Raw genomic sequence first — 19,734 nt, 5'->3', positions numbered from 1 at the left:
AATAAAACATAAAAAAAAATTTTTTTTTTAAAAAAAGAGAGGTTTCCTTCTTACTCTTAGTAAATCCTATATGTTCACTTATATATTAGTAAAGGTTATTTCTTTACAACACTGTTGAGTAAAAACCTTCTGGGTTTTTCTTCACAGCTGGACATGTCCAGGACCATATTTCAAAAATGTAATAGTTGCCATTAGAGGGCAATTCGAAGCCTCAGATGCTTCCTTTCAGATTTTTAAATCTCACAAGAGTGTATAACACTACAGAACATATTGGAGAATGGAGGCTCTCTAGACGGGCAGTTATTTCGGCTCTTCTCAGTGCCTGGGATATCAAATATAGTCAAGAATTCAACAGAAATCACCTATGGCTTCCAAATCCTTAGATACAGTGAAAGAAATGTGTTCAAAATGATGTGGCATATCTACAATTGGTACAATCAGTAACATGCAATGAACTGTACCACTTCTTTTTTCCTTTTCTCTCTCTTTTCCTCTTCTATTTTGAGAACAGAGTCTTTCCATCTTTGTATGCCTGTTCTCTAGCACACACTTCAACAGGGCAAGCGCTGGGCAAATGTTTAATTAAAATGAACATAACCTGAAGAGAACATGGTAAAGTTTTAATCGACTTTTGCTATTCCATTTTATCTGCATCTTCCTTTTACACATTAAGTGATAGATACTTCAACCCAGAATGTATTTGTCCCGAAGTATTTAAACAACCTAACTATAGGAGTTCAGCCTTTTGGCATCAGAGGCGAGTACTGAATCTCTACTGTGTAAGCCAAGTGGCTGGGGTAGGAGTAGGTATTTGAGAGGGAGACAAGAAAACATCATAGTCATCAGTCACAGGGAAGAAGAATATTCCATGAAATCCTCAATTCAGGATATATTCTTGTTCCTGCCAAAAGTAAAAGACTTCATTAAAATGCAACCATGTGTGACACCAGAAAGTATTCTGTATGAGCTTTATCTCAGAAAGATTTTACTCAATATGTCGCCATGGCATGAGTCTTTGTAAAATATTACATTATATATATCACACACAATCTCAAGAAAATTTAAATATGATCCTTCATAGGCAGGTTGGAGAAAAGAATGGAAAAAAAAAAAAGAAACAAATATGAAGGCACTTAACATTCCTTAATCAGGAAGAAAGCAGCTACACAGAAATAGCATATTATACTTCTTGGAATGTAAACACATTAATAGTAAAACAAAAGTAGAAACAATGAGCTGGAATTGACCTCTCCTTGCTCTGATGTATCTCTGCTTTCAATCAGTCTTGACATTTTGTCAGTCTTACATGCTCACACGGAACAAGTCTGTTGCCTGCTCCTCATCGCCATGGGCACTATCTGGGTTATTCCATAGCTCTTATTACTTCTTACATGAATTAACTTATTGGCTAAATATCTGCTTTCTATGTTTCCAGGTTAGATCTTATGGCCTTTCCTTTCCCTCATCATTCCCATCCTTCATATTGCCAGGAGTTTTAACTCTACAAAATACAAATCTCATCAATGCCATGCATGTATGTGCACATAACACTTAAAATATTAAGATGACCCACAGAGATCAAATACTTAGGGCTTCCATGACCTGCCTGCTTCCTGACTAGGCCTTCAGCTTAATCTGCTGCCACTCCTCACCCTCGGTCCTTCTGGACTATTTGTGGCACATTCAGATGCTCCATGCTTTCATGGGGCTCTTTCTGACTGGAATGCGCCTCTCCCTTCTTTCCCCTCCTGGTTCTCCTATTCATCCTTCAAGAAAAAGCTTTCTCCGGCACTCTGCCTAGAACCACCGAAATGCCTTGCCTCTCACCCTGTGTTGTGTGGATAGGACCAGAAAGTGGCAAAGCTGAGCCTGAAGCCAAAACAGCAATGAGGACATGGCCTGTAATGTCACCGGTCACCCTATCAGCACCCTGAACGATAGTGACATTTTGTTGTAAAGGAAAGCAAAACCTTAGGCATAAAATATGATTTCTAAGGCTGACATACCTGGGAGTCAAAACTTCCATTCTCAAATTGTTAGCAAGAAGTTACTGATTGTGACCATTTTAACATTTCAAAACCACTGATGCTGAAGACATGTGTAATGATAGGTAACACACTAAATATTTGTTGAGTGAATAAATGAATAAAATGAGTAGAGCACGTTGAAACCCCAAGAGGCTTCAGAAATTACAAGGGTAAGGAATGCTTTAACAAATGGAAGGAACAATCACATAACCCAGTGAAGAGTAATTGTATGAAACCAAATACATCCAGGGATTGTAAACGTTATTTCACCAAGAATTTGTATAATATATTTAACTAGTATTTCTTTCTTAAGCATAATCCTCTGAATCATCAGCGCCAACTGAAAAATAACCAGGGTCCCAGAACATGCAATTTCAGGGTTCATTTAACAGGGAACATATTCACCCAGTGCCATTCGTGGGGATAAATTTCCAAACTACAAACTCTAAGTCAGTGAAAAATACAAAAACTCATCTGATATCAACTCGATTAGTATTACTGCTCATTTATTGATTTTTAAAGGACATGAGAGGAAGCACATGAGAGGTAAACAAGAGTTTACCAAGTAAGTCAGTATGGCATTACACCAGGAATCTAGATTGAAGTGGACTATGTGTCACAGTCTGCCTTTTATTAGTTACTGTAAGGCACGTCTTTCTGTCTTCCCCATTTGGTTTTGGTTCCCTGAACACAGGGATTTATGATTTTATTCCCCTACCCTGACTCAAACAAGAAACTCACAAGTAGCTATTTGAGAGGTTGAGTGGATGGATGGATAATTTGCTTACCCAACCACCGAAATCCAGAAACTCTAGGGTAACTCTGCTATCTGTTTTTCTGTACATCTCATTCATTGGAAGCTTGTTTAGAAATAAGCAGAATCCTTGAAATGGCAACTGGATAGAGAGGCAGGGACTTACTCTGTTTGCACCTCTCGCATTTAGAAGAAGGTATAGCTTGAGAAACATCCATTGAATGTAAACTACAAGACTGATCACAACTCTCGGTTTCAAGCACTCCACTAAAAATGCTACATTTGGTTCTGGGCATCAATTTTGTCTTTTAACTAAAAAAAAAATAGTTCATTCCAGGAGAAGAAATAAATTTCAACGCTAAGTTTAAACATTTGCTTATAGTAGTTCATCTGGTATCTTGCCAAGCATATGAAATACGTTATTAAATACATTTATTTTCAACAATATCCAATTAGTTCCAAGCTATAAAATTATGAAGGTATACTTTGCGAGAGACTGCCTTAAGTGCAGAATCACAGAAGTCCACCCAACAAATTTATTATACAAATTAAGAAATTCATTTTAGACCAATTAACTAATGCCTGATGAAATCATTCTCCCTTAATATTTTTCACTTGTGTAATCAAGAAGATAAGGGAACTAGAAAGCATCTCATCAATATTGTCATATCCAAGAAAATAGTATTAAAATGGGAGCCTCATTGCTTTGCTTGAGAGGGCAAATATTTAAAGGTGTAGTGTACTGCTTGTACAAAGTAAGAAGGAAATTTTAAAAGCCTCAGGCATAACTATAAAAAGAACTGGGCTAGATGAATAGGGGTCAACAATCAGAGAAAGAGGGAGGCACAAAGTGCCCTTAATGCCTCTGATACTTTTCTTTTTGATAAATGGGTTGGATTTATATAGTTTGGATAAATGAGGAGCCCCATTCAAAGACATATCTGATATTTCACACAATCCTGTCGACTCTCCGGGAGACAGTCTCAAGTAGTACAGATAGATATTGGTTAAACAACAGAAACAGCTCTCATTCAAAACTGTAAATCTGAAATGTTTTCTTTTTCATTTTGATCTTCAATAAATTTGGGTCGCTTTCCTTGATTTTGGAGGGAATAAAAATATTGAGGAATACTAGTGTGTTTTCATGAGATGCTGAAAATTTTCTCAAAAAGATGGAAGAAATCATAAGGTTTGTATAAAGGAAGACAAAACTCTTAAGACACCAGAAGGATTACCAAAATCAGTACCGAGGGAGGAGTGGTATGGCAGTTAAGAGGTTCTTTCCATTAACAGTGACTCATGCTTTCCAGAGAAAACACGAGGCTCATGGACAATAGAATAGAAAAGCAATATTTGCAACAGCCCATCAGAGGCTGGGGCATGGAGCTCCTGAGAAGGACACACGTAGGGGGGATCAGTAATGCTGCTGAGGGCTGCAGAGAAGAGACAGCAGTGTGTAGAGCTGACAAGACCAATTGATGAGTGAACGGGTTTCCTGCAGCATGACAGATGCGCTTCAGAAAGGTGTCAGACGCAGCAATCTCTACCCACCTCCTCTGATCCAGGCTTGAATAAATGATACCACTAGAAGAGACACAGAACCATCTTCAAGTGTTATAAATCCTGGAGCAAGAAAGGGAAGGGTGTAAGACAGCTATTGCTTTAAATTTCTCCTTCCAGAAGAAATTCAGATATTTTGCCAGATGAAGTGGCATAAAGACAAGGAACACTTCGTGACCTTGACACTTATTAATGGCTTAAGATAGTGTAACGAATCTGAAGATCACCACATGTCAGGACAGATACTGGTGGACTAGGAGAATTTACAAATCAATCAATGAACAATCAATTGGCTCAAAATAGAGGAATGTTTAAATAAGGGCGCATCCACTTGATAGATTATTATGAACCATTAAAAAAGATAAATACAAAGACTATTTAGCCACAAGAGAAATGCACTGGAGAGGATGGAAAAACACCCATAAGAGGAAAGACTGGGCGCGAACAGATGCTGTGTTAAGATTGAGTGAAATAATGTACGGCAAACATCTGTTCCAGTTCCCAATACCCAAAGGCATTTCACAAATTTAAAATCAGACAAATTTTAAATTGAATTTAATGAAGTTATTAGAATTGTGGTTGTTTGTTCATTTTACTTATGTCTTGTTTGTTTGTGGCTAGACATAGAGGATCCCAGGAAGAAAAGAGAGAATCTGTGAGCTCTGAGATTTGCAGATAGAAAGCAGCAAAGTACCAAAAAAACAACCTGCAAAATCAACTTCTGAGAAGGGGATGTGAGAAACACACAGAGCAAATCAGAACACAACTGTAGCTGGGGAACACAGAGGAGAAAGTAATTTGGAGAGGGATAAAATAATATTTGTGATCGGGGTGCCTAGGTGGTTCAGTCTGCTAAGCAACCAACTCTTGGTTTCAGCCCAGGTCATGATCTCAAAGTTTCGTGGGTTCAAGCCCCACGTCAAGTTCTGTGCTGACAATGCGGAGCCTGCTTGGGATTCTTTCTCTCCTTCTCTCTCTGCCTCTCCCCCACTTGTGCTCACTCACTCTCACTCCCTCTCTCTCAAAATAAACAAACATTAAAAATAAAACAAAACTTAAAAAAATAATATTTGTGATATAAGATGTGGGAGTGTGGGTGACAAATAAAGAGGTAATTGTGATAAAGGGAAGTAAATTATCATCCTGTGTATCTCTAAGACTTGCTGGAAGGAGAATTTAGGACAAAATAACACACACAAAGAAAATGACGTGTTTCAAAGCTATAAACCCATTGTGAAATGATAGGAAGGCATTCTTTGGTGTCATTAAGATGCGTTCCTCTAAAGGGTATCAGAAAGTCTCAGGCAGACAGGTAGAGAGCACCAGGTATAGCTAAAAGGAAGGAGACGTTGAAGAGACAGGGCAGTGGGAGCTAGCACCCATGGTAACCAGGCAGCAGAAGCTAATGGATGAGCAACCTGCGTGTCATCCTAACAATGCCACTGAGGAGGGATTCAACTGGAAGACGACTTCACACACCTGCTAAGTTTCAACCAGTAAAAGCAATCTATCTACTGTTGAATTTTCAAAAATTCTCCCAAATATCGAGAGAAGATTCATTTTATTCAGGCAGTTGACAGAAAGAGAGCATTCATAGTGGACTGAATTGTGTCCCTCTGCCTCAAAACTCATATATTGGAGCCTTAACCCTCAATGTGACTCTATGTGGAGACAGAGCCTTTAAGGAGATAAGTGAGGTTAACTGAAATCATAAGAGTAGGACCTTCAGTGGGACAGGCCCTCCTAGTGGGATGGAACTGATGTCCTTACAAGAAGAAGAGACACCAGAGGTCTCTCTCTGACTGGTCACACACCCAGAGGAAAGGCCATTTGAAGACACAGTATGAAGGTGGCCATCTGCAAGCCATGAAGAAAGTCCTCACCAGAAACCAGCCCTGCTAGCTTGTTGAGTCCAAACCTCTAGAACTGCGAGAAAATAACTTTCCATTGTCTAAGCTTCCTGGTCTGTGGTATTTGTTATGGCGGCCTTCGCAGACGGAGACAATACCCAAAGGGAATAGAGAAGGGAATGGGGAAGGATAGGGGCTTAATGGAGAAAGAAACAATACTAGCAGAAGACCCGGGCTACAGTGTGTTGCCATCTTGCAGAAAGGAATTGTTTTTCCTTGGCAATTTGAGCATTTTCAGTCCCTTATAACCTGTTACTGGAATTGTTGACTCAAAGAAGGAATTTAGACTGAGTGGGTAGGTCTTTGGTACCAAGAAGCAAGAGGAATCAATGGACATTCAGAGGAGGATATTTTACAGGTATACACACCAAGTGATGCTTGACATGTCCCTCTGAAGAGTGAAAAAGAGCTTGTTGATAAAACGCAAGTAACAGAATCCTTGGAAGAAAGTAAGCATGGTACCTTATAATTTATCATGTCAGAGAGGGAACCTTGAGAACAAGCACATGTGGGTCCTCTTACTCAAGGGAGGTGATTCCAAGGCTCATGGAGAACACGAGTGTATTCCATTTCAAAGAGCAATGGATTTGGCATCACTGAAATTGAGTCCAAGTCTTAGCTCTCTTCTTCCTTACCCATGGCTTTGGAAGGACCTCCTAAATTTCCATTTCTACTTTGTAAAATAATGATAATGTCTGCCTCCACCACCTTAGAGTCCACGGAGTGCCACGCAAAAGGAATATTTATCAATATTAATGATAACGTAGGTCAACATATGCGAGAAGCTATGAACTCTACAATTCTGGCAATGACAATCATAAGGTACACACTGAGGAGTAAAGAACATGATGGGAATCTATAAAGAGTGATGAAGATTTATAGGAAATTAACAAAAAGAATACATGTACAATTCAGAGAGGAAAATAAAAGCTCGGAACTCATGAGTGCTTGTAAAGATAGGTAAAGGCCATAAAGAAAACTTTTGCTTATATTTGTCAGCAAGAGAAGACCAAGGAAGCTGCAGTTACAGTCTTTATAAAGTTAATGATATAACATTTAAAAAATAAAGAACTAGTTTTATTTTCCTTCTACCCTCTCAAAAGGAAAGAAGTCTTCGAATGGGAAAATGTAAAAGCCAACATAAAGAAACCAAAATCCAAGATAGATGAAGAAGTTGAAGATTTCTTTCTAGAATGCAAAGACAACTTTGTGGTACAACTTCCAAATCATAGGAGACCACCTGGCCGGGGCTGAAGATGGGGCGGTGTGAGGATGACCCAGACAGGGGCAGGTGCACTTCCAATGGATACTCGGGATGTGTTTTGTGTTTGCCTGTCCATTGAGGATCCTCAGTCCAAACATGATATGAGACAGTGGCCCCTCAAACTATAACACGAAAGGGGGTGGGAGGGAAAGAGAGAAATCGCAAAGAGCCAGTAAGCATCTGTTGGCCATGATTACATTCATCCTAATGGCTTATGATACACCAGAATCAACTACTCATCCTATCTAAATGAAATATAACAGAGATAAATACAAAGTCCAAAAAAAAGTGTTTTTAGAAAAAGCAAAAATAGGTGGTCTTCTAAATAAATGTTTATTTATTTTTCAGAGACAGAGACAGAGACAGAGCACAAGCAGGGCAGGAGCAGAGAGAGGGAGACACAGAATCCGAAGCAGGCGCCAGGCTCTGAGCTATCTGCACAGAGCCCAAGCCGGGGCTCGAACTTAATGAGCTGTGAGATCACGACCTGAAGTCGGACGCCTCACCGACTGAGACACCCAGGCGCTATAAAATGCTTCTTATCTTTAAAATAACGCATATTGCTCCAGTTTACCTAGCCTGATTCTGCTCAATTCCTCTCTTTTTGGGTGTTTCAACTGAAAAAATACAGATAAGACACCTTTTGGTGTATTCTTTCCACATTTACTGAATATCCCCTTTTCTCCAGGCACTGTGCCAGATGTTGCAGACACAGAAATGATTAAAATAATACCTTCGCCTTTCAGAGATTTCACCGTTTTGTAAAGGAGACGTCTTCTCTAAAAATACAGTTTGAGAGTCTGTGATCGGGGCAGGAATAGGCAAACACTCAAGGTGCTACGGGGTATCTGCCAAGATGGTGACAGTGAGATGGTTTGATCAAGTAAGACTCTACAGAAGAAGGAAGTCAGGCTTGCTTTAGGTAGATGTTTTCCAGAAGAATTTAGAGAGAAGTGATTGATGGCCATCAGGCAAAGGGAAGAGCAGATGTGAAGGCCAGGTGATAAAGGCAGAGGACATGGGGAGGGGCTGCACCGTGACAGAGACACAGCAGCTCAGACAAACGTGGAGCAATCTGTGAATACAGAGGACAAAGATATTTGCTGTGCTAGCAAGGCTGAACTTACCGCTGGAAACACTTAACAGTGAGACAGAGCTACAAGGCAGGAGTTACTTTATTTTTTGAAAAAAAACCTTAAAATTGATTGAAGATATCAATGTGTTGTGGCAGGCTTCCTTCAAAATGCAATAATATGTGCACTATTTGAAAATCATGCATGATGTGGAACGGAAGGAACTGAAGTCACAGGAAGTCATGGGGGAAGAGGCAGACAGCTGCTGTGCTGGTCCTACCAGCCAAATCAACCCTGGCAATCTGTAAGATGACAGATGCCACAGCCAGATCATCCTCACATCCAGGAGAAGGAAAAAGGAAAATGATCAAGGCTCAATTTTGCTAATTCAGAAAATCAGAGAACTGCCAGCATCTTCTCTGGAGAATATCTCACTGATTACTAGTACTACATACATTCTTTTCATGCTAATCTATTTCATGTTGCAACTGCACACACACACACACGCACACGCACACGCACAGAGAGAGAGACACCATTCCATAGGCAAGCACACAGCAAGGCTTTCAAGAAATGAATGTGGTCATTTACAAGGCCACACCAGTAAATGGCTCAGTTTTCTACGTCAAGCAGAGCAAATTATTATGATCATCATTTTATTCTTAGTACCTAAAATTCTATATCATATTTCATTAGCCCACTTTTCCCATTCCTCTAATAGATATCTGACTATGGGATATTTTATTCCACTGTGTTCTATTTTGTAATTAGGTCCTATAAGATGCTATGAGATTAAGAAACCTAATGTTATCTTGAGTGTTTGCTCTTGGTTTTCTTAAATGTATCCTACTTCTTTTCCCAAATCATCCTCTCTTTTGTTTGTTTGAGGAAAGGCTACACATCTTATGATACTTAAAAGATTGTGTTTTGACATTTTACAGGTGCCTGACGTTTTCTTAGCAGGATTATAATACAGGCTCCATGTTAAAGCACAACACTTCAAATAAGCAAAGAAATCCTATACACAGTGGAACAAAAGAGCCTATCTGAGCAGCTTTATAACCTCACACAGAATTCCCTCACCACCACTTAAGATAGAATTGTTTTTATTTCAGCAATGTTCTTTTAATTAAGTCCTAAACATCTAAAACATGGCAAATGTAAATATGTATTATAAATCCTTAATTATGAGGATCGCTAAGCTTTCATGGAGCTTCCCGCCTTAGAGATAGACTCTTTTTGTTTAAAATCAGCTAAACTCGAGATAATAAATGAATGATGTGAACAACGTGAAACTTTGTTTATAATGCCCTTCTCTTGCCACCATGTCACTTTACTGCCCTGTCTTCGAAAGTTACACTCTGCTTCAATTTATGCAGTGGCATTTAAGCCAAAATCTCCCCAGCCATTTTCTGCCTTCATTGTCATGTTCTGAAAGACTAGCGATGTGGTACTAGTTAGAAGTTGAGTTGGGGCGCCTGGGTGGCTCAGTAGGTTAAGCGTCTGATTTGGGCTCAAGTCGTGATCTCATGGTTTGTGAGTTCGAGTCCCGCATTGGGCTGTGTACTGACAGCTCAGAGACTGGAGCCTCCTTCGGATTCTGCGTCTCCACCTCTCTCTGCCCCTCTCATGCTCATGCTCTGTCCCTCTCTGTCTCTCAATATTAAATAAAAACGTTAAAAATTTTAAAAAAAGAAGTTAAATGCTGGGGTCTCTGAGTTCTCCATGTCATTTCATAGAAAATAAAGCAATGTGGGATCACAAAAGAGCAACATTGCCCCTCCCTCTGGGATGAGTTTAAATTAAATCCAGAGAGTCCTCTTGCTAATTTTTAATCCCACAAGCTGTTTTAAAACCATACTAGAAATTATTCTGGTATGGTAGCAACTAAGAAATAATCCTATTCTATATTCCAAGATTACTTAATTAAAAATGTATGACTCAGGGGCAATGTTTTCCATTTCTCTACCAATATGAACCATTCCCCAATTTCCACCAACAGTATCCTCCAACATAAACATGTGAGCACGCATGCATGTGCGTGCACGCGTGCGCGCACATACACGCACGCACACACACACACACACACTCAATGACAATTTCATCTCAGCAACTCATTTCCCTTACAGACCTTTTTCAGTTTAGCTCCTTCTTTCTGTTTGGCTATCTGCTGATCAACATATTTTAAAGACAAACACATATCAGTATCTTTGAAAACCAAGGATGTCCTGAAGATCTAAATATACGTGTGTGTGTATGTGTGTGTGTGCATACATATACATGCACATGTATGCACACACATATGTGCATGTATATGTATGTGTGCACGCGCGTACACACACACACACACACACACCCCTTAGAGCACAACTATTAGCCCAGGGAGAAATTTAACTTTCTCAAAATTCCCCCAAAATCTCTTGAGTCTGATAGAGCAAAGGTCACACTGACAGGAAACTGTGGCACTCTCAGTTGTGGGTCATTCAATTTAGACATCTATTCAATGTTAACTCAGGCATCTACCAATCTAAGGCTTGTGATCAATTGTGAAAAGAGTTTATCAATGCCCTTAGTCAAAGGGCATTTTTAAAAAATCTCCATACATAGGTTATAACTGCAGAGTAAATCAAGTAATAAAATTATAAGTTATAATTTGCTTTGAAACTATACGATGAATGCAATTTAGAAAGGCAGGCGAATTTATATATTTACATGCTGTTTCTAAACTAGTAACAACCTATGACCTCAGCTGTAAGCACCATAATTGCCAGTGGGGGGGAAAAATGGTCACAGAAACAAATATGTCTTTTATGATTTAGAAGCACATAATATCTTATTCTAGAGCGCTGCCCTATGAGAGTTACTTAATAAAAGAAAGTAATTAGAGCTATAGCTAACCGATATGTATCATACTATTTTTTTCCTTTGTGATTTAAAAACCTTAGAGGTAAATTTCATCACTGCTCTATTAAATACTTACGGCATTAAAAACTTTTATAGTTGCTAATTTTAAACTACTTAAAATGTCAAATGTTTTCAAGCTTCACTCACTTTCCCAATTATTACATTGGAATGACTCATTAACTATAACATAAACAGACCCATTTTTACCTCCTGTTACGCTATGTCTTTGATTTTATTACCCGAGTACCACTTTTCCATGAACCATGACAAAAATTCATTGGGAGAAACAAAAAACAAAAACAAACACATACTCTTCCTCTTCAAATACATTTTTCTTCAAGAGGACTAAAGGAATAATGATCATTTGTAATGGATTTCACATATACATTCTTTACGATTCAATAATACTGTAGTTTCAGGTATGATGTACATGAATACTTTAGCAAAAGACATTTTGACAATAACGCTATCCTCCAGAAATCAATTAGGAAACAAAAATATCTTTACTTGTGCAGTAGCATATCAGATTTGGTCTGTACCAAATGGAGCCTGGAGCAACCAGCTTTGTGGAAAGTCTAAATTCACAGATTAAAAAAACAAGGAAAGCTGGTTCTAGAAGCCAAAGAAAAAAATACATATGCATACACACATACATGTATACCTAACTGAGGCGCAGAGACAGCTACAGCCTTAGAACCCATGGAAGAAGTCTGAATGTTGCAAACTGAGACATCAGTTTTCCCCCCAAAAAGCAGTCAAGAAATTTATACAATGGTCAATGATACCTCTGTTATTTAGAAATGCAAATTACTGTCATTTAGAGTTTTGGTTAAACTATTATTTCTTGAGAAGTTTTAAATCTGTTTTTAAGAAAAAACCCTCAAAGCCTTCAAATTACAATATATATCTCCGGAGTAAGTTATTTCGTTTATTTAGTTAGTTGAGGCTTTCCAATGCATTCATTCTTTAAGAAGGACTTTCAGTGATAATCATGAGGTCTCCTAAAGCTCCATAATTTTTGTCTTCCCTTAGTTTGGGGCATTTATTTCTCTTTCTTAGATCTTCCTTTTTAAGTGACCTTAGCATTAGATCCTACAACTGAAGACTTGTTTTTACAGATTCGTTTGCTACAAAGTATTTCTAAAAGTTCCTAATTGAAATAGCCCTTCAAACGATTATCCATATATGCTCTGAGCATTCACTCCACCACCACCACCACCACCACCACAGCTCACTTCACCTCTCAAATGTGGCTTATTCTTCAAACATCTCCTGTTCTAAGCAAATATTCTGTCACATGCCTCCTCTTCTCTATCATACTCTTTGTCTTGAAAAACAGCAGTGATTCTAGATAAATACTAAATAAGTAATGGAGGCCACAACTTCTTAATCAATAAAAATTAAAAAAAAAAAAAGGCTAAGCAAGAATTGAAACACCAGCCCACTGAAAAAATGAGATCAAAGCCTGCATTATTTAATATTTCACCAGAGATAGTCACTACCCACTTGGATATGCATACCTGGGATGTATATAACAATGTTGGATATGCTTTCATAACTCTTCCCCTACTATTTCCAGCGGCTGGGCCAGTCTGAATTTCCAGTTAGTAAGGAGGAAAGGAAGAGACTTTAAAAGGAGAATGGAGGACTTAGATAAACCGACTAGCTAGCAACCCAAAGGTCGCAGAATTCATTAGTTGATCATCTTAAGGCCCTAATACTGATTTATCTGAGGTAAAAGTGATTCATATTCTACATACGGTATCCAACTGAGAAAAATAGATTACAGAGCAATACTGATACTCTACTATGAAAAAATTCAGAGCCATGAAATGGCGGTGTCGCTGGCCCTGATCAGTTCATGGTAGTCATGAGCTCAGCCACAGTTCTTGCTGACACCTAGAGTAAGTCATGTTATAGTGAGCTCCAGGAGATTGTCCTTGCTTGTCTTTGATTTGGGAACTGGTCTTTGGGTGATAAGACAAAAATCTTCACTAAAGCTGAGCTATTTAAAACAAAATTCTGAAAAATAAAGTATTTTAACATATGACTATTTACTTCGGGAAAAAATGTCACATTGGAATTTCAGTGAAAAGAATTTGTAAAATGGGATGCTACATCAAATTTTTAACTTAAAAAAAAAAAACTACATTAAAACAGTGTAATGTAAATAAAACGAAGCCAATGAGCAGTTCTTGGAAATGAAAAGTAAATACAACTCCAAATGGACAAGACATTTACATAAAAATTAATTATGTTGGCATGAGGAGGTGAAAGGCACCTGCTTAATTATTATGAATTCTCAGTGGGCAGTGCTTAAATGAAAAATCTATTTTTTAATTTATTCTAGAAAGTTTGCCAGTTTCAGAATTTGTAGGAAGCTGCTACTGTAAAAGTCACAGAGACAAGAATACTCTTCCAGTGAGATCATCTCCCTAAAACAATCAGTGATTCCAAATGCAAGTTTCTGATGAGGATGAAATGGGATCATTTACACTCATGAAAGTATAAAATAACAACAGATTTTTCATTTAAAATATCTAAGGGGCAATTACTTATTCACTTTAACTTCTTATATTAATGGGATTATTTGAGATTGAAGGTGACCCTTTAGCAATCAAGACTGCTGAAGCTTTACAAATAGTTACAAATAATTCAAACCCATATGTTATTGAGAAATAACAAGATTTCTGAACAAGAAAGTCTTTAAGAAGAAACACAATTTGAAGATATCTTTAAGAAGATACTAATCTGAAGGTCTCTTCTTTAATAATTCCTGGTAATAGTAGCATTACTTGCAGTATCATGATCCCACAAGTATGTATTTCTGTGCTAAATAATTAAGACTGAATTTTATCATAGAAGTATAATGTATATACTGCCCATGTCTCACCATTATATTGTATGTTATTTAAATTAAGGGCCTTATCTATAAAAGGCCAGAGAGTAAAGACTACCATGTAAGTCTTTATATAGAGGGACAACAATTTTAAGAACATTTTACCAATAGAATGCAAAATATAACAATAATAATTGAGTATAAATTTTTGCCATATGGGTCTAATAATGAGAAGAACGGATAACTGAAATTTAAATTTCATATAACTTTTTTGTACCACAAAGAATTCTGCTTTTTATTTTTTCTAAACATTTAAAAATATAAAACCATTCTTAACTCACAGGCACTACAAAACAAGGCAGCAAGCCATATTCGGCCCCTGGGCCATACTGTGCCAACCTCTGAGCTAAATATTATTACGTTATCTTACAACTGATATTGTACAATTCTATTAATTTGTTTTCACTGAAGAGGTAAATTAATTCAATCTTGATACAGAGACCAGGTCCCATAAAGGAAGTTTTTGTATCTGATACAAATTCTGAAATTAATTTTAGAAGACAATAATGCTTATTACTTAGAGTAAGCACTATGTATAATGTGGAAGTCATATTTTTGATCCCATGTTAGCTATGAGCTGTGTTACCTATCCCCAGAGCTGGAGGCTGCCCTTATTAGAAATTATTGGGGATGCATACAATAAGAAGTAGGGAGAATGCACCAAACCGATGAAAACAAATTGTTGCTAGAGAACTGGGAAAAATGCACGCTCACCTGTATGTCCAAAGCTCAGCTATTTATGCACTGTATCATAGAGTTATATGTCATCAATACTTTACTGTTCCAGTCTAGTTATTTTTTGCCATGGAAACAAACTCTTGGGAGAAGGAGGAAAAAGAAGGAAGCTTCAGGAAAGAATCACAACAATTCAACAATTTGGGAATCCGTCCAGTTGCATTCACATAGCATCCCAGAGCCCACAAGAGTGATGATCATCAACTCAATGACCTTCATGTTTTCCATGCTTCTTTTAAGGTAGATATCATATAAGCCTTTTTTTTCCAATTAGATAAAAGAAAGAACTTAACTTCTAATTAAGTCATTCATAAGCTACTTGGTGAGTATTAAATATTTTCAAAGTAAGGCTCAGTAAGAGGCCAGAAAACCTTCATCACATGATCTGCAAGAACAAAAAATCACAACAAGACTCTTACTTGTCTTAGTATATGCACCTGTTTCTTCTTTTGGGGTGAGTCAACCTCTCCCCTCAAAGCATCTTAATGTTCAGCAAGAAACTATGAGTCCATAAGAACACTTATAAAAATAGATATCTTTCTTCTCAGTTCATGTCTCTTAGTAGCAACTGAAGAAACCAACAGCCTGTGCAGTGGATCAAAGAGCAAGCCCTTCCACCATGATGTGTCTCTAAACTTTCAAGAAAGGAACATCTCAATATAGAAAAAAATCTGTCTTGACCAGAACAGAGAGGAAAGACCTGGGGCTGGTTCACTGCTTTTGAAGTGTCAAGTAGGACGCTGGAAGGCAAAGAATGTGGCCCATTCATATTTCATCTTTAGACAGGTGAGGAGTAATCAGAGCCACCAAATATGTGTGAACACATGGGTCTGGTGGTTTATACAGATTTATATATGTATATACACGTGCACATACACATATATACATGTATATTTGTGTGTGTTTGCACAGAACCCTTCTGATGTAAAGCCACCGTGCTGATTAACAAGATCATCTAACATTCACATTAAAGAGCACCTAATCCCTGAGCTGTCCCTGGTTTACAGAGGGCTGCCCCATGAAAGCTTACACATTGGCAGCCCTGGGTAGTCTTGGGCTGACTCAGTAGATAACAGATTTGCTCCTGGGGAATCAGCTGTAAATAAAGGGAGAAGGTCTTTGTATTCATCTGGGAGACTGACCTTTAATTTTCTTTATTTATATTCAGTTCTCCCTGACTTTTAATATTGGTATTCGAGATTAATATATTTTTTAATACAAAGCCTTCTCCAGAAGAATTACTGGAGTTATTGTAACACTTTAAAAATATTTATGCTGCTTGATGGTCACTTTTCCATACACTGAATTCCACCCTTGATGGTAAACGTATACATTTGTTCTTCCAAACAAGACAAAACATATGAAGCACCTAAGAAGTAAGTAGACCTTGCTTCTTTACCAAAAAAAAAAAAAAAAAAAAAAAAATTACTAAGTATTAAAGAATGAAATAAAAATTAGGCAATGACTGTTTCTCTTTTATATATTACTGCAAACCATACCACCTAAGTGATACTAACAAGAAATTACTAGATGCAGTTTTAATTACAGGAGGGCACTTATTGCATTTTTGACACTTTAAGGACTGTCAACTCAATATATATGGTAACCAAGAACTCCAACTTTAATATTTAAATAATTCCTAATAATTTAAAATTCTATTGGTTCTTTAAGGCTTTCAAATACTCAGATGAGCATTAAACCACTTGGTGAACAAACGAAAGCTGAGAGAATACAGAACCAGAGCTAGAATTTTAAGTGTCAGCCAGAGGCCCAACCAAAGCTATGCACCCCTGAATTTCCTGCTCTCCTCAGGTCTCAGCAGCTCCTCAGCCCTTCACTAAAAAGATGCATTACAAAAAGAAAGCTGTCTAACGTCGATCTGATCTGCCTTTTATTGGACTTCAAGAAAGCAAATCAATCAAATAAACAAACAGCAATCAAAGAAATATCAATCGTACTCATATATTATAAACCCAAATGCAGGCAGTGTCTTGGGAAGACATGACTGTCTAGGCCAGGCTTGAGCTCTAATTTTCTGAAGGGAAGGATGCTTCAAGTGATGTGCTTTACATTGTAAGAGTGACCTCTAGTGCCTTCCTTTTTTGTTGAACTTCTGTAGTTGGACGATGAATTAACTTATGCCTTCTCTGCAAAACTTTGTGTGCAGGGGGCTGCGTATCTGTCTTGTTACTGTTTATCTATTACAATGCTTGTCAAATGCTACCATTACAGCATTCCAAGATTGTGACTAGGTGAAAACATGCAAATATTCTGGTCTCATGGAATTCCTAAACAACCAAATTAAAACTGAATCTGAAACACAGTCAGCATCTGAGGGATGTTCTCTTCATGCAGAGTGATAAATACACCGTGCCATTAAATGAGCTAATACTGCATGGAGGCCTGAAATCACAGTAGCCATGCAGTGTAAATGGGCATTTGACGTGTGCTACGAGGATCATTTATCATGTTTCTCCTACATCAAAGTGCTTTAGTGTGCCCAAGGGATGGGCCATGCCAAATGCCTGACTACTGGCTTGTTTGTAGCCCCTAAACCTAACCCTGGTTATACAGCAGCAGGGTAAATTCCTCAACAGGCCTCACTGCCCTTCCTGGAAAAGCAAATGAGCTTTTCTTTTTAAATCAGAGAAAGAAATAAAAAGTTGAATGTGCAGAGCTTATGTATCATTCATGGAGAAGGTAGAAAGTCTCTCATTTAGAGATTTTAGGCCAAATACAACTTATAAAACTTTTTCTATCTCCAATAAAAAGTGGATGAAGGGAGTTTTGCCAAATTATTTTGGATGATACTTAAATGAGAAATAAGGTCTTAATAAATCTTTCCTGAATAAATAACTTAGAATATTCAATCACAAATGTATAGTTAAAAATAATACTTTTAAGAATCAATGCTTTAGACAAAACACTTGAATGTTCTTCCCTTAGGCAAAATGTAGGAATCAAGCCCCCTCTTTCAAGAGTACTCAAATCTCATTCTATAGGAAGTGAGGGCACAATTCTTAATATTGAGGTTCACTCCACCAATTTTGCTCCTGAATTCTGCAGTGCATTTCAGTTATTAGCCTGGCATCATTTTAAAGATGCAGCCAGCTACCAGTCTGCCAATGCAAACTTCAGAAGACTAAGCTAATGCAGCATAATTTGAAGTCTGCCAGTTGTTTTCCTGTTAGACATAATTCCAATAAAATTCAGTAATCCTTAAAAAGGAAGAAATGAAGACATTCACAGGCTATTCCCTGGTTAAGATGCTAATTTAATGTTTTACTAGAACTTGAGCTTTCTCAATGAATATTCAAAGGCAAGAAGATAAGAGTGTGCTCATGGACAAAAAAGAAATGACACTTTGCATATTTTGACCAGACCAGGAGGAAAGACATGTGTAAAGCCAGTCATATTCGCATGATTTTTAAGTGAGGCTTCATTTGTAGCAATATGCTTTGCAGCAATTCCAGTTGCAAATAATAATCATAAAAACAACAGAATTAAAGTTTCACAGAGAGCCCCACCACCACCACCACTACCACCACTGCAAGTTTTAAATCATTTGCCGTATACTTACAGGAATTCCCAGCTATAACCCTGGTCCAATTTTGAGTAGATAACAGAAGTAGCGTCTTGAGGACAGCTCCGGTGATAGACCCCATGTTCACATTTACTGGGCTCCCACAAAAGATTTTGAGTGGCTCTCCGCACGCTGTCTAGGTCTTCAGCACCTCTGGGTCTCTCAGTTGGTCTCCCTCCTTCCCTCCTCCTCTCTCTCTCTCTCTCTCACACACACTCTCTCTGTCTCATACACACACACACACACACACACACATACACACTGGCTCCCCACACAGGCACATACACGCTCCCCACACACAGCCCTGGCTCCTTCCTTACTGAAAAGCACCCAGCATCTTTCCTAACAAGCATCCACACCGACCAGGCCACGCCCACTCCTCGCCGCCGCTGTCCCCGACCGTGGCCGCGGTCCCTCCTCCAAATTCACAGCGGCGCTCGGAGCCCACCGCGCGCGCTGCGCCGCTGATTGAAGCTGCACCTGCAGGCGCGGCCTGCTGCTCCGAGGCCTCCTCAGGGCTCCCTCCCAGCCCCGCTCTTCTCCAACAGTCCTTAACCCTTTCTCCCCTCTGGAGGTGGGGGTGGGGGAAGGGGCGAGGCGGTGGAGCCTCCCGATTTTCTGGAGGTCTTGCCTTTAGCCGAGCCAGTCAACACACTGAGCTAATTCCTGAATATCCGGGAGGGCATCCAGGTAAAACTGCATTATGTTTCAAAACAAAATCATAAAAGAAGACAGAAAAAACTAGGCAGTATTGGTAAATTGTAGCTAAAACTGTCCTCAGGGGAAATACTTGCTGCTGTTTTTCTCTGTTTATATAAAACTATCCTCTTCAGCTATGGTGCCAGGATTTTATTATGGAAATTCCTCACAAGGAAACAGACATTCCTGTTTGGCAGATATTTAGAATCATCTGGTAATAGTCTGTGAGAAATTAACATTTCTTATTTTAGTGCATCAGGAGGACAAATCCACAAATTGAACGCTTTGGATGGATTTATTTTGATGAACGCATCGTGCTGTGAACA

General features: G+C 38.4%; 1 protein-coding gene across 3 annotated transcripts in view; it reads right to left on the bottom strand.

Moving 5' to 3' along the window:
- Positions 1-18,856, bottom strand: part of CNTNAP4 (contactin associated protein family member 4) — a 252,739-nt gene extending 233,883 nt beyond the window's left edge. For all 3 annotated transcript variants that reach the window (XM_039227582.1, XM_039227589.1, XM_039227596.1), the window contains exon 1: positions 18,707-18,856. In XM_039227582.1, the coding sequence (XP_039083513.1) occupies positions 18,707-18,791 (85 nt within the window). In that variant the 5' untranslated portion in view covers positions 18,792-18,856. The remainder of the gene's footprint in view (positions 1-18,706) is intronic.
- Between the last annotated feature and the right edge of the window lie 878 nt (positions 18,857-19,734).

The sequence above is a fragment of the Hyaena hyaena genome, unplaced genomic scaffold (genome assembly GCF_003009895.1).
Source record: "Hyaena hyaena isolate Hyena2069 unplaced genomic scaffold, ASM300989v1 scaffold_1, whole genome shotgun sequence".
In the NCBI taxonomy this organism is placed as follows: domain Eukaryota; kingdom Metazoa; phylum Chordata; class Mammalia; order Carnivora; family Hyaenidae; genus Hyaena; species Hyaena hyaena.
This window is presented reverse-complemented; position numbering and strand designations above follow the sequence as displayed.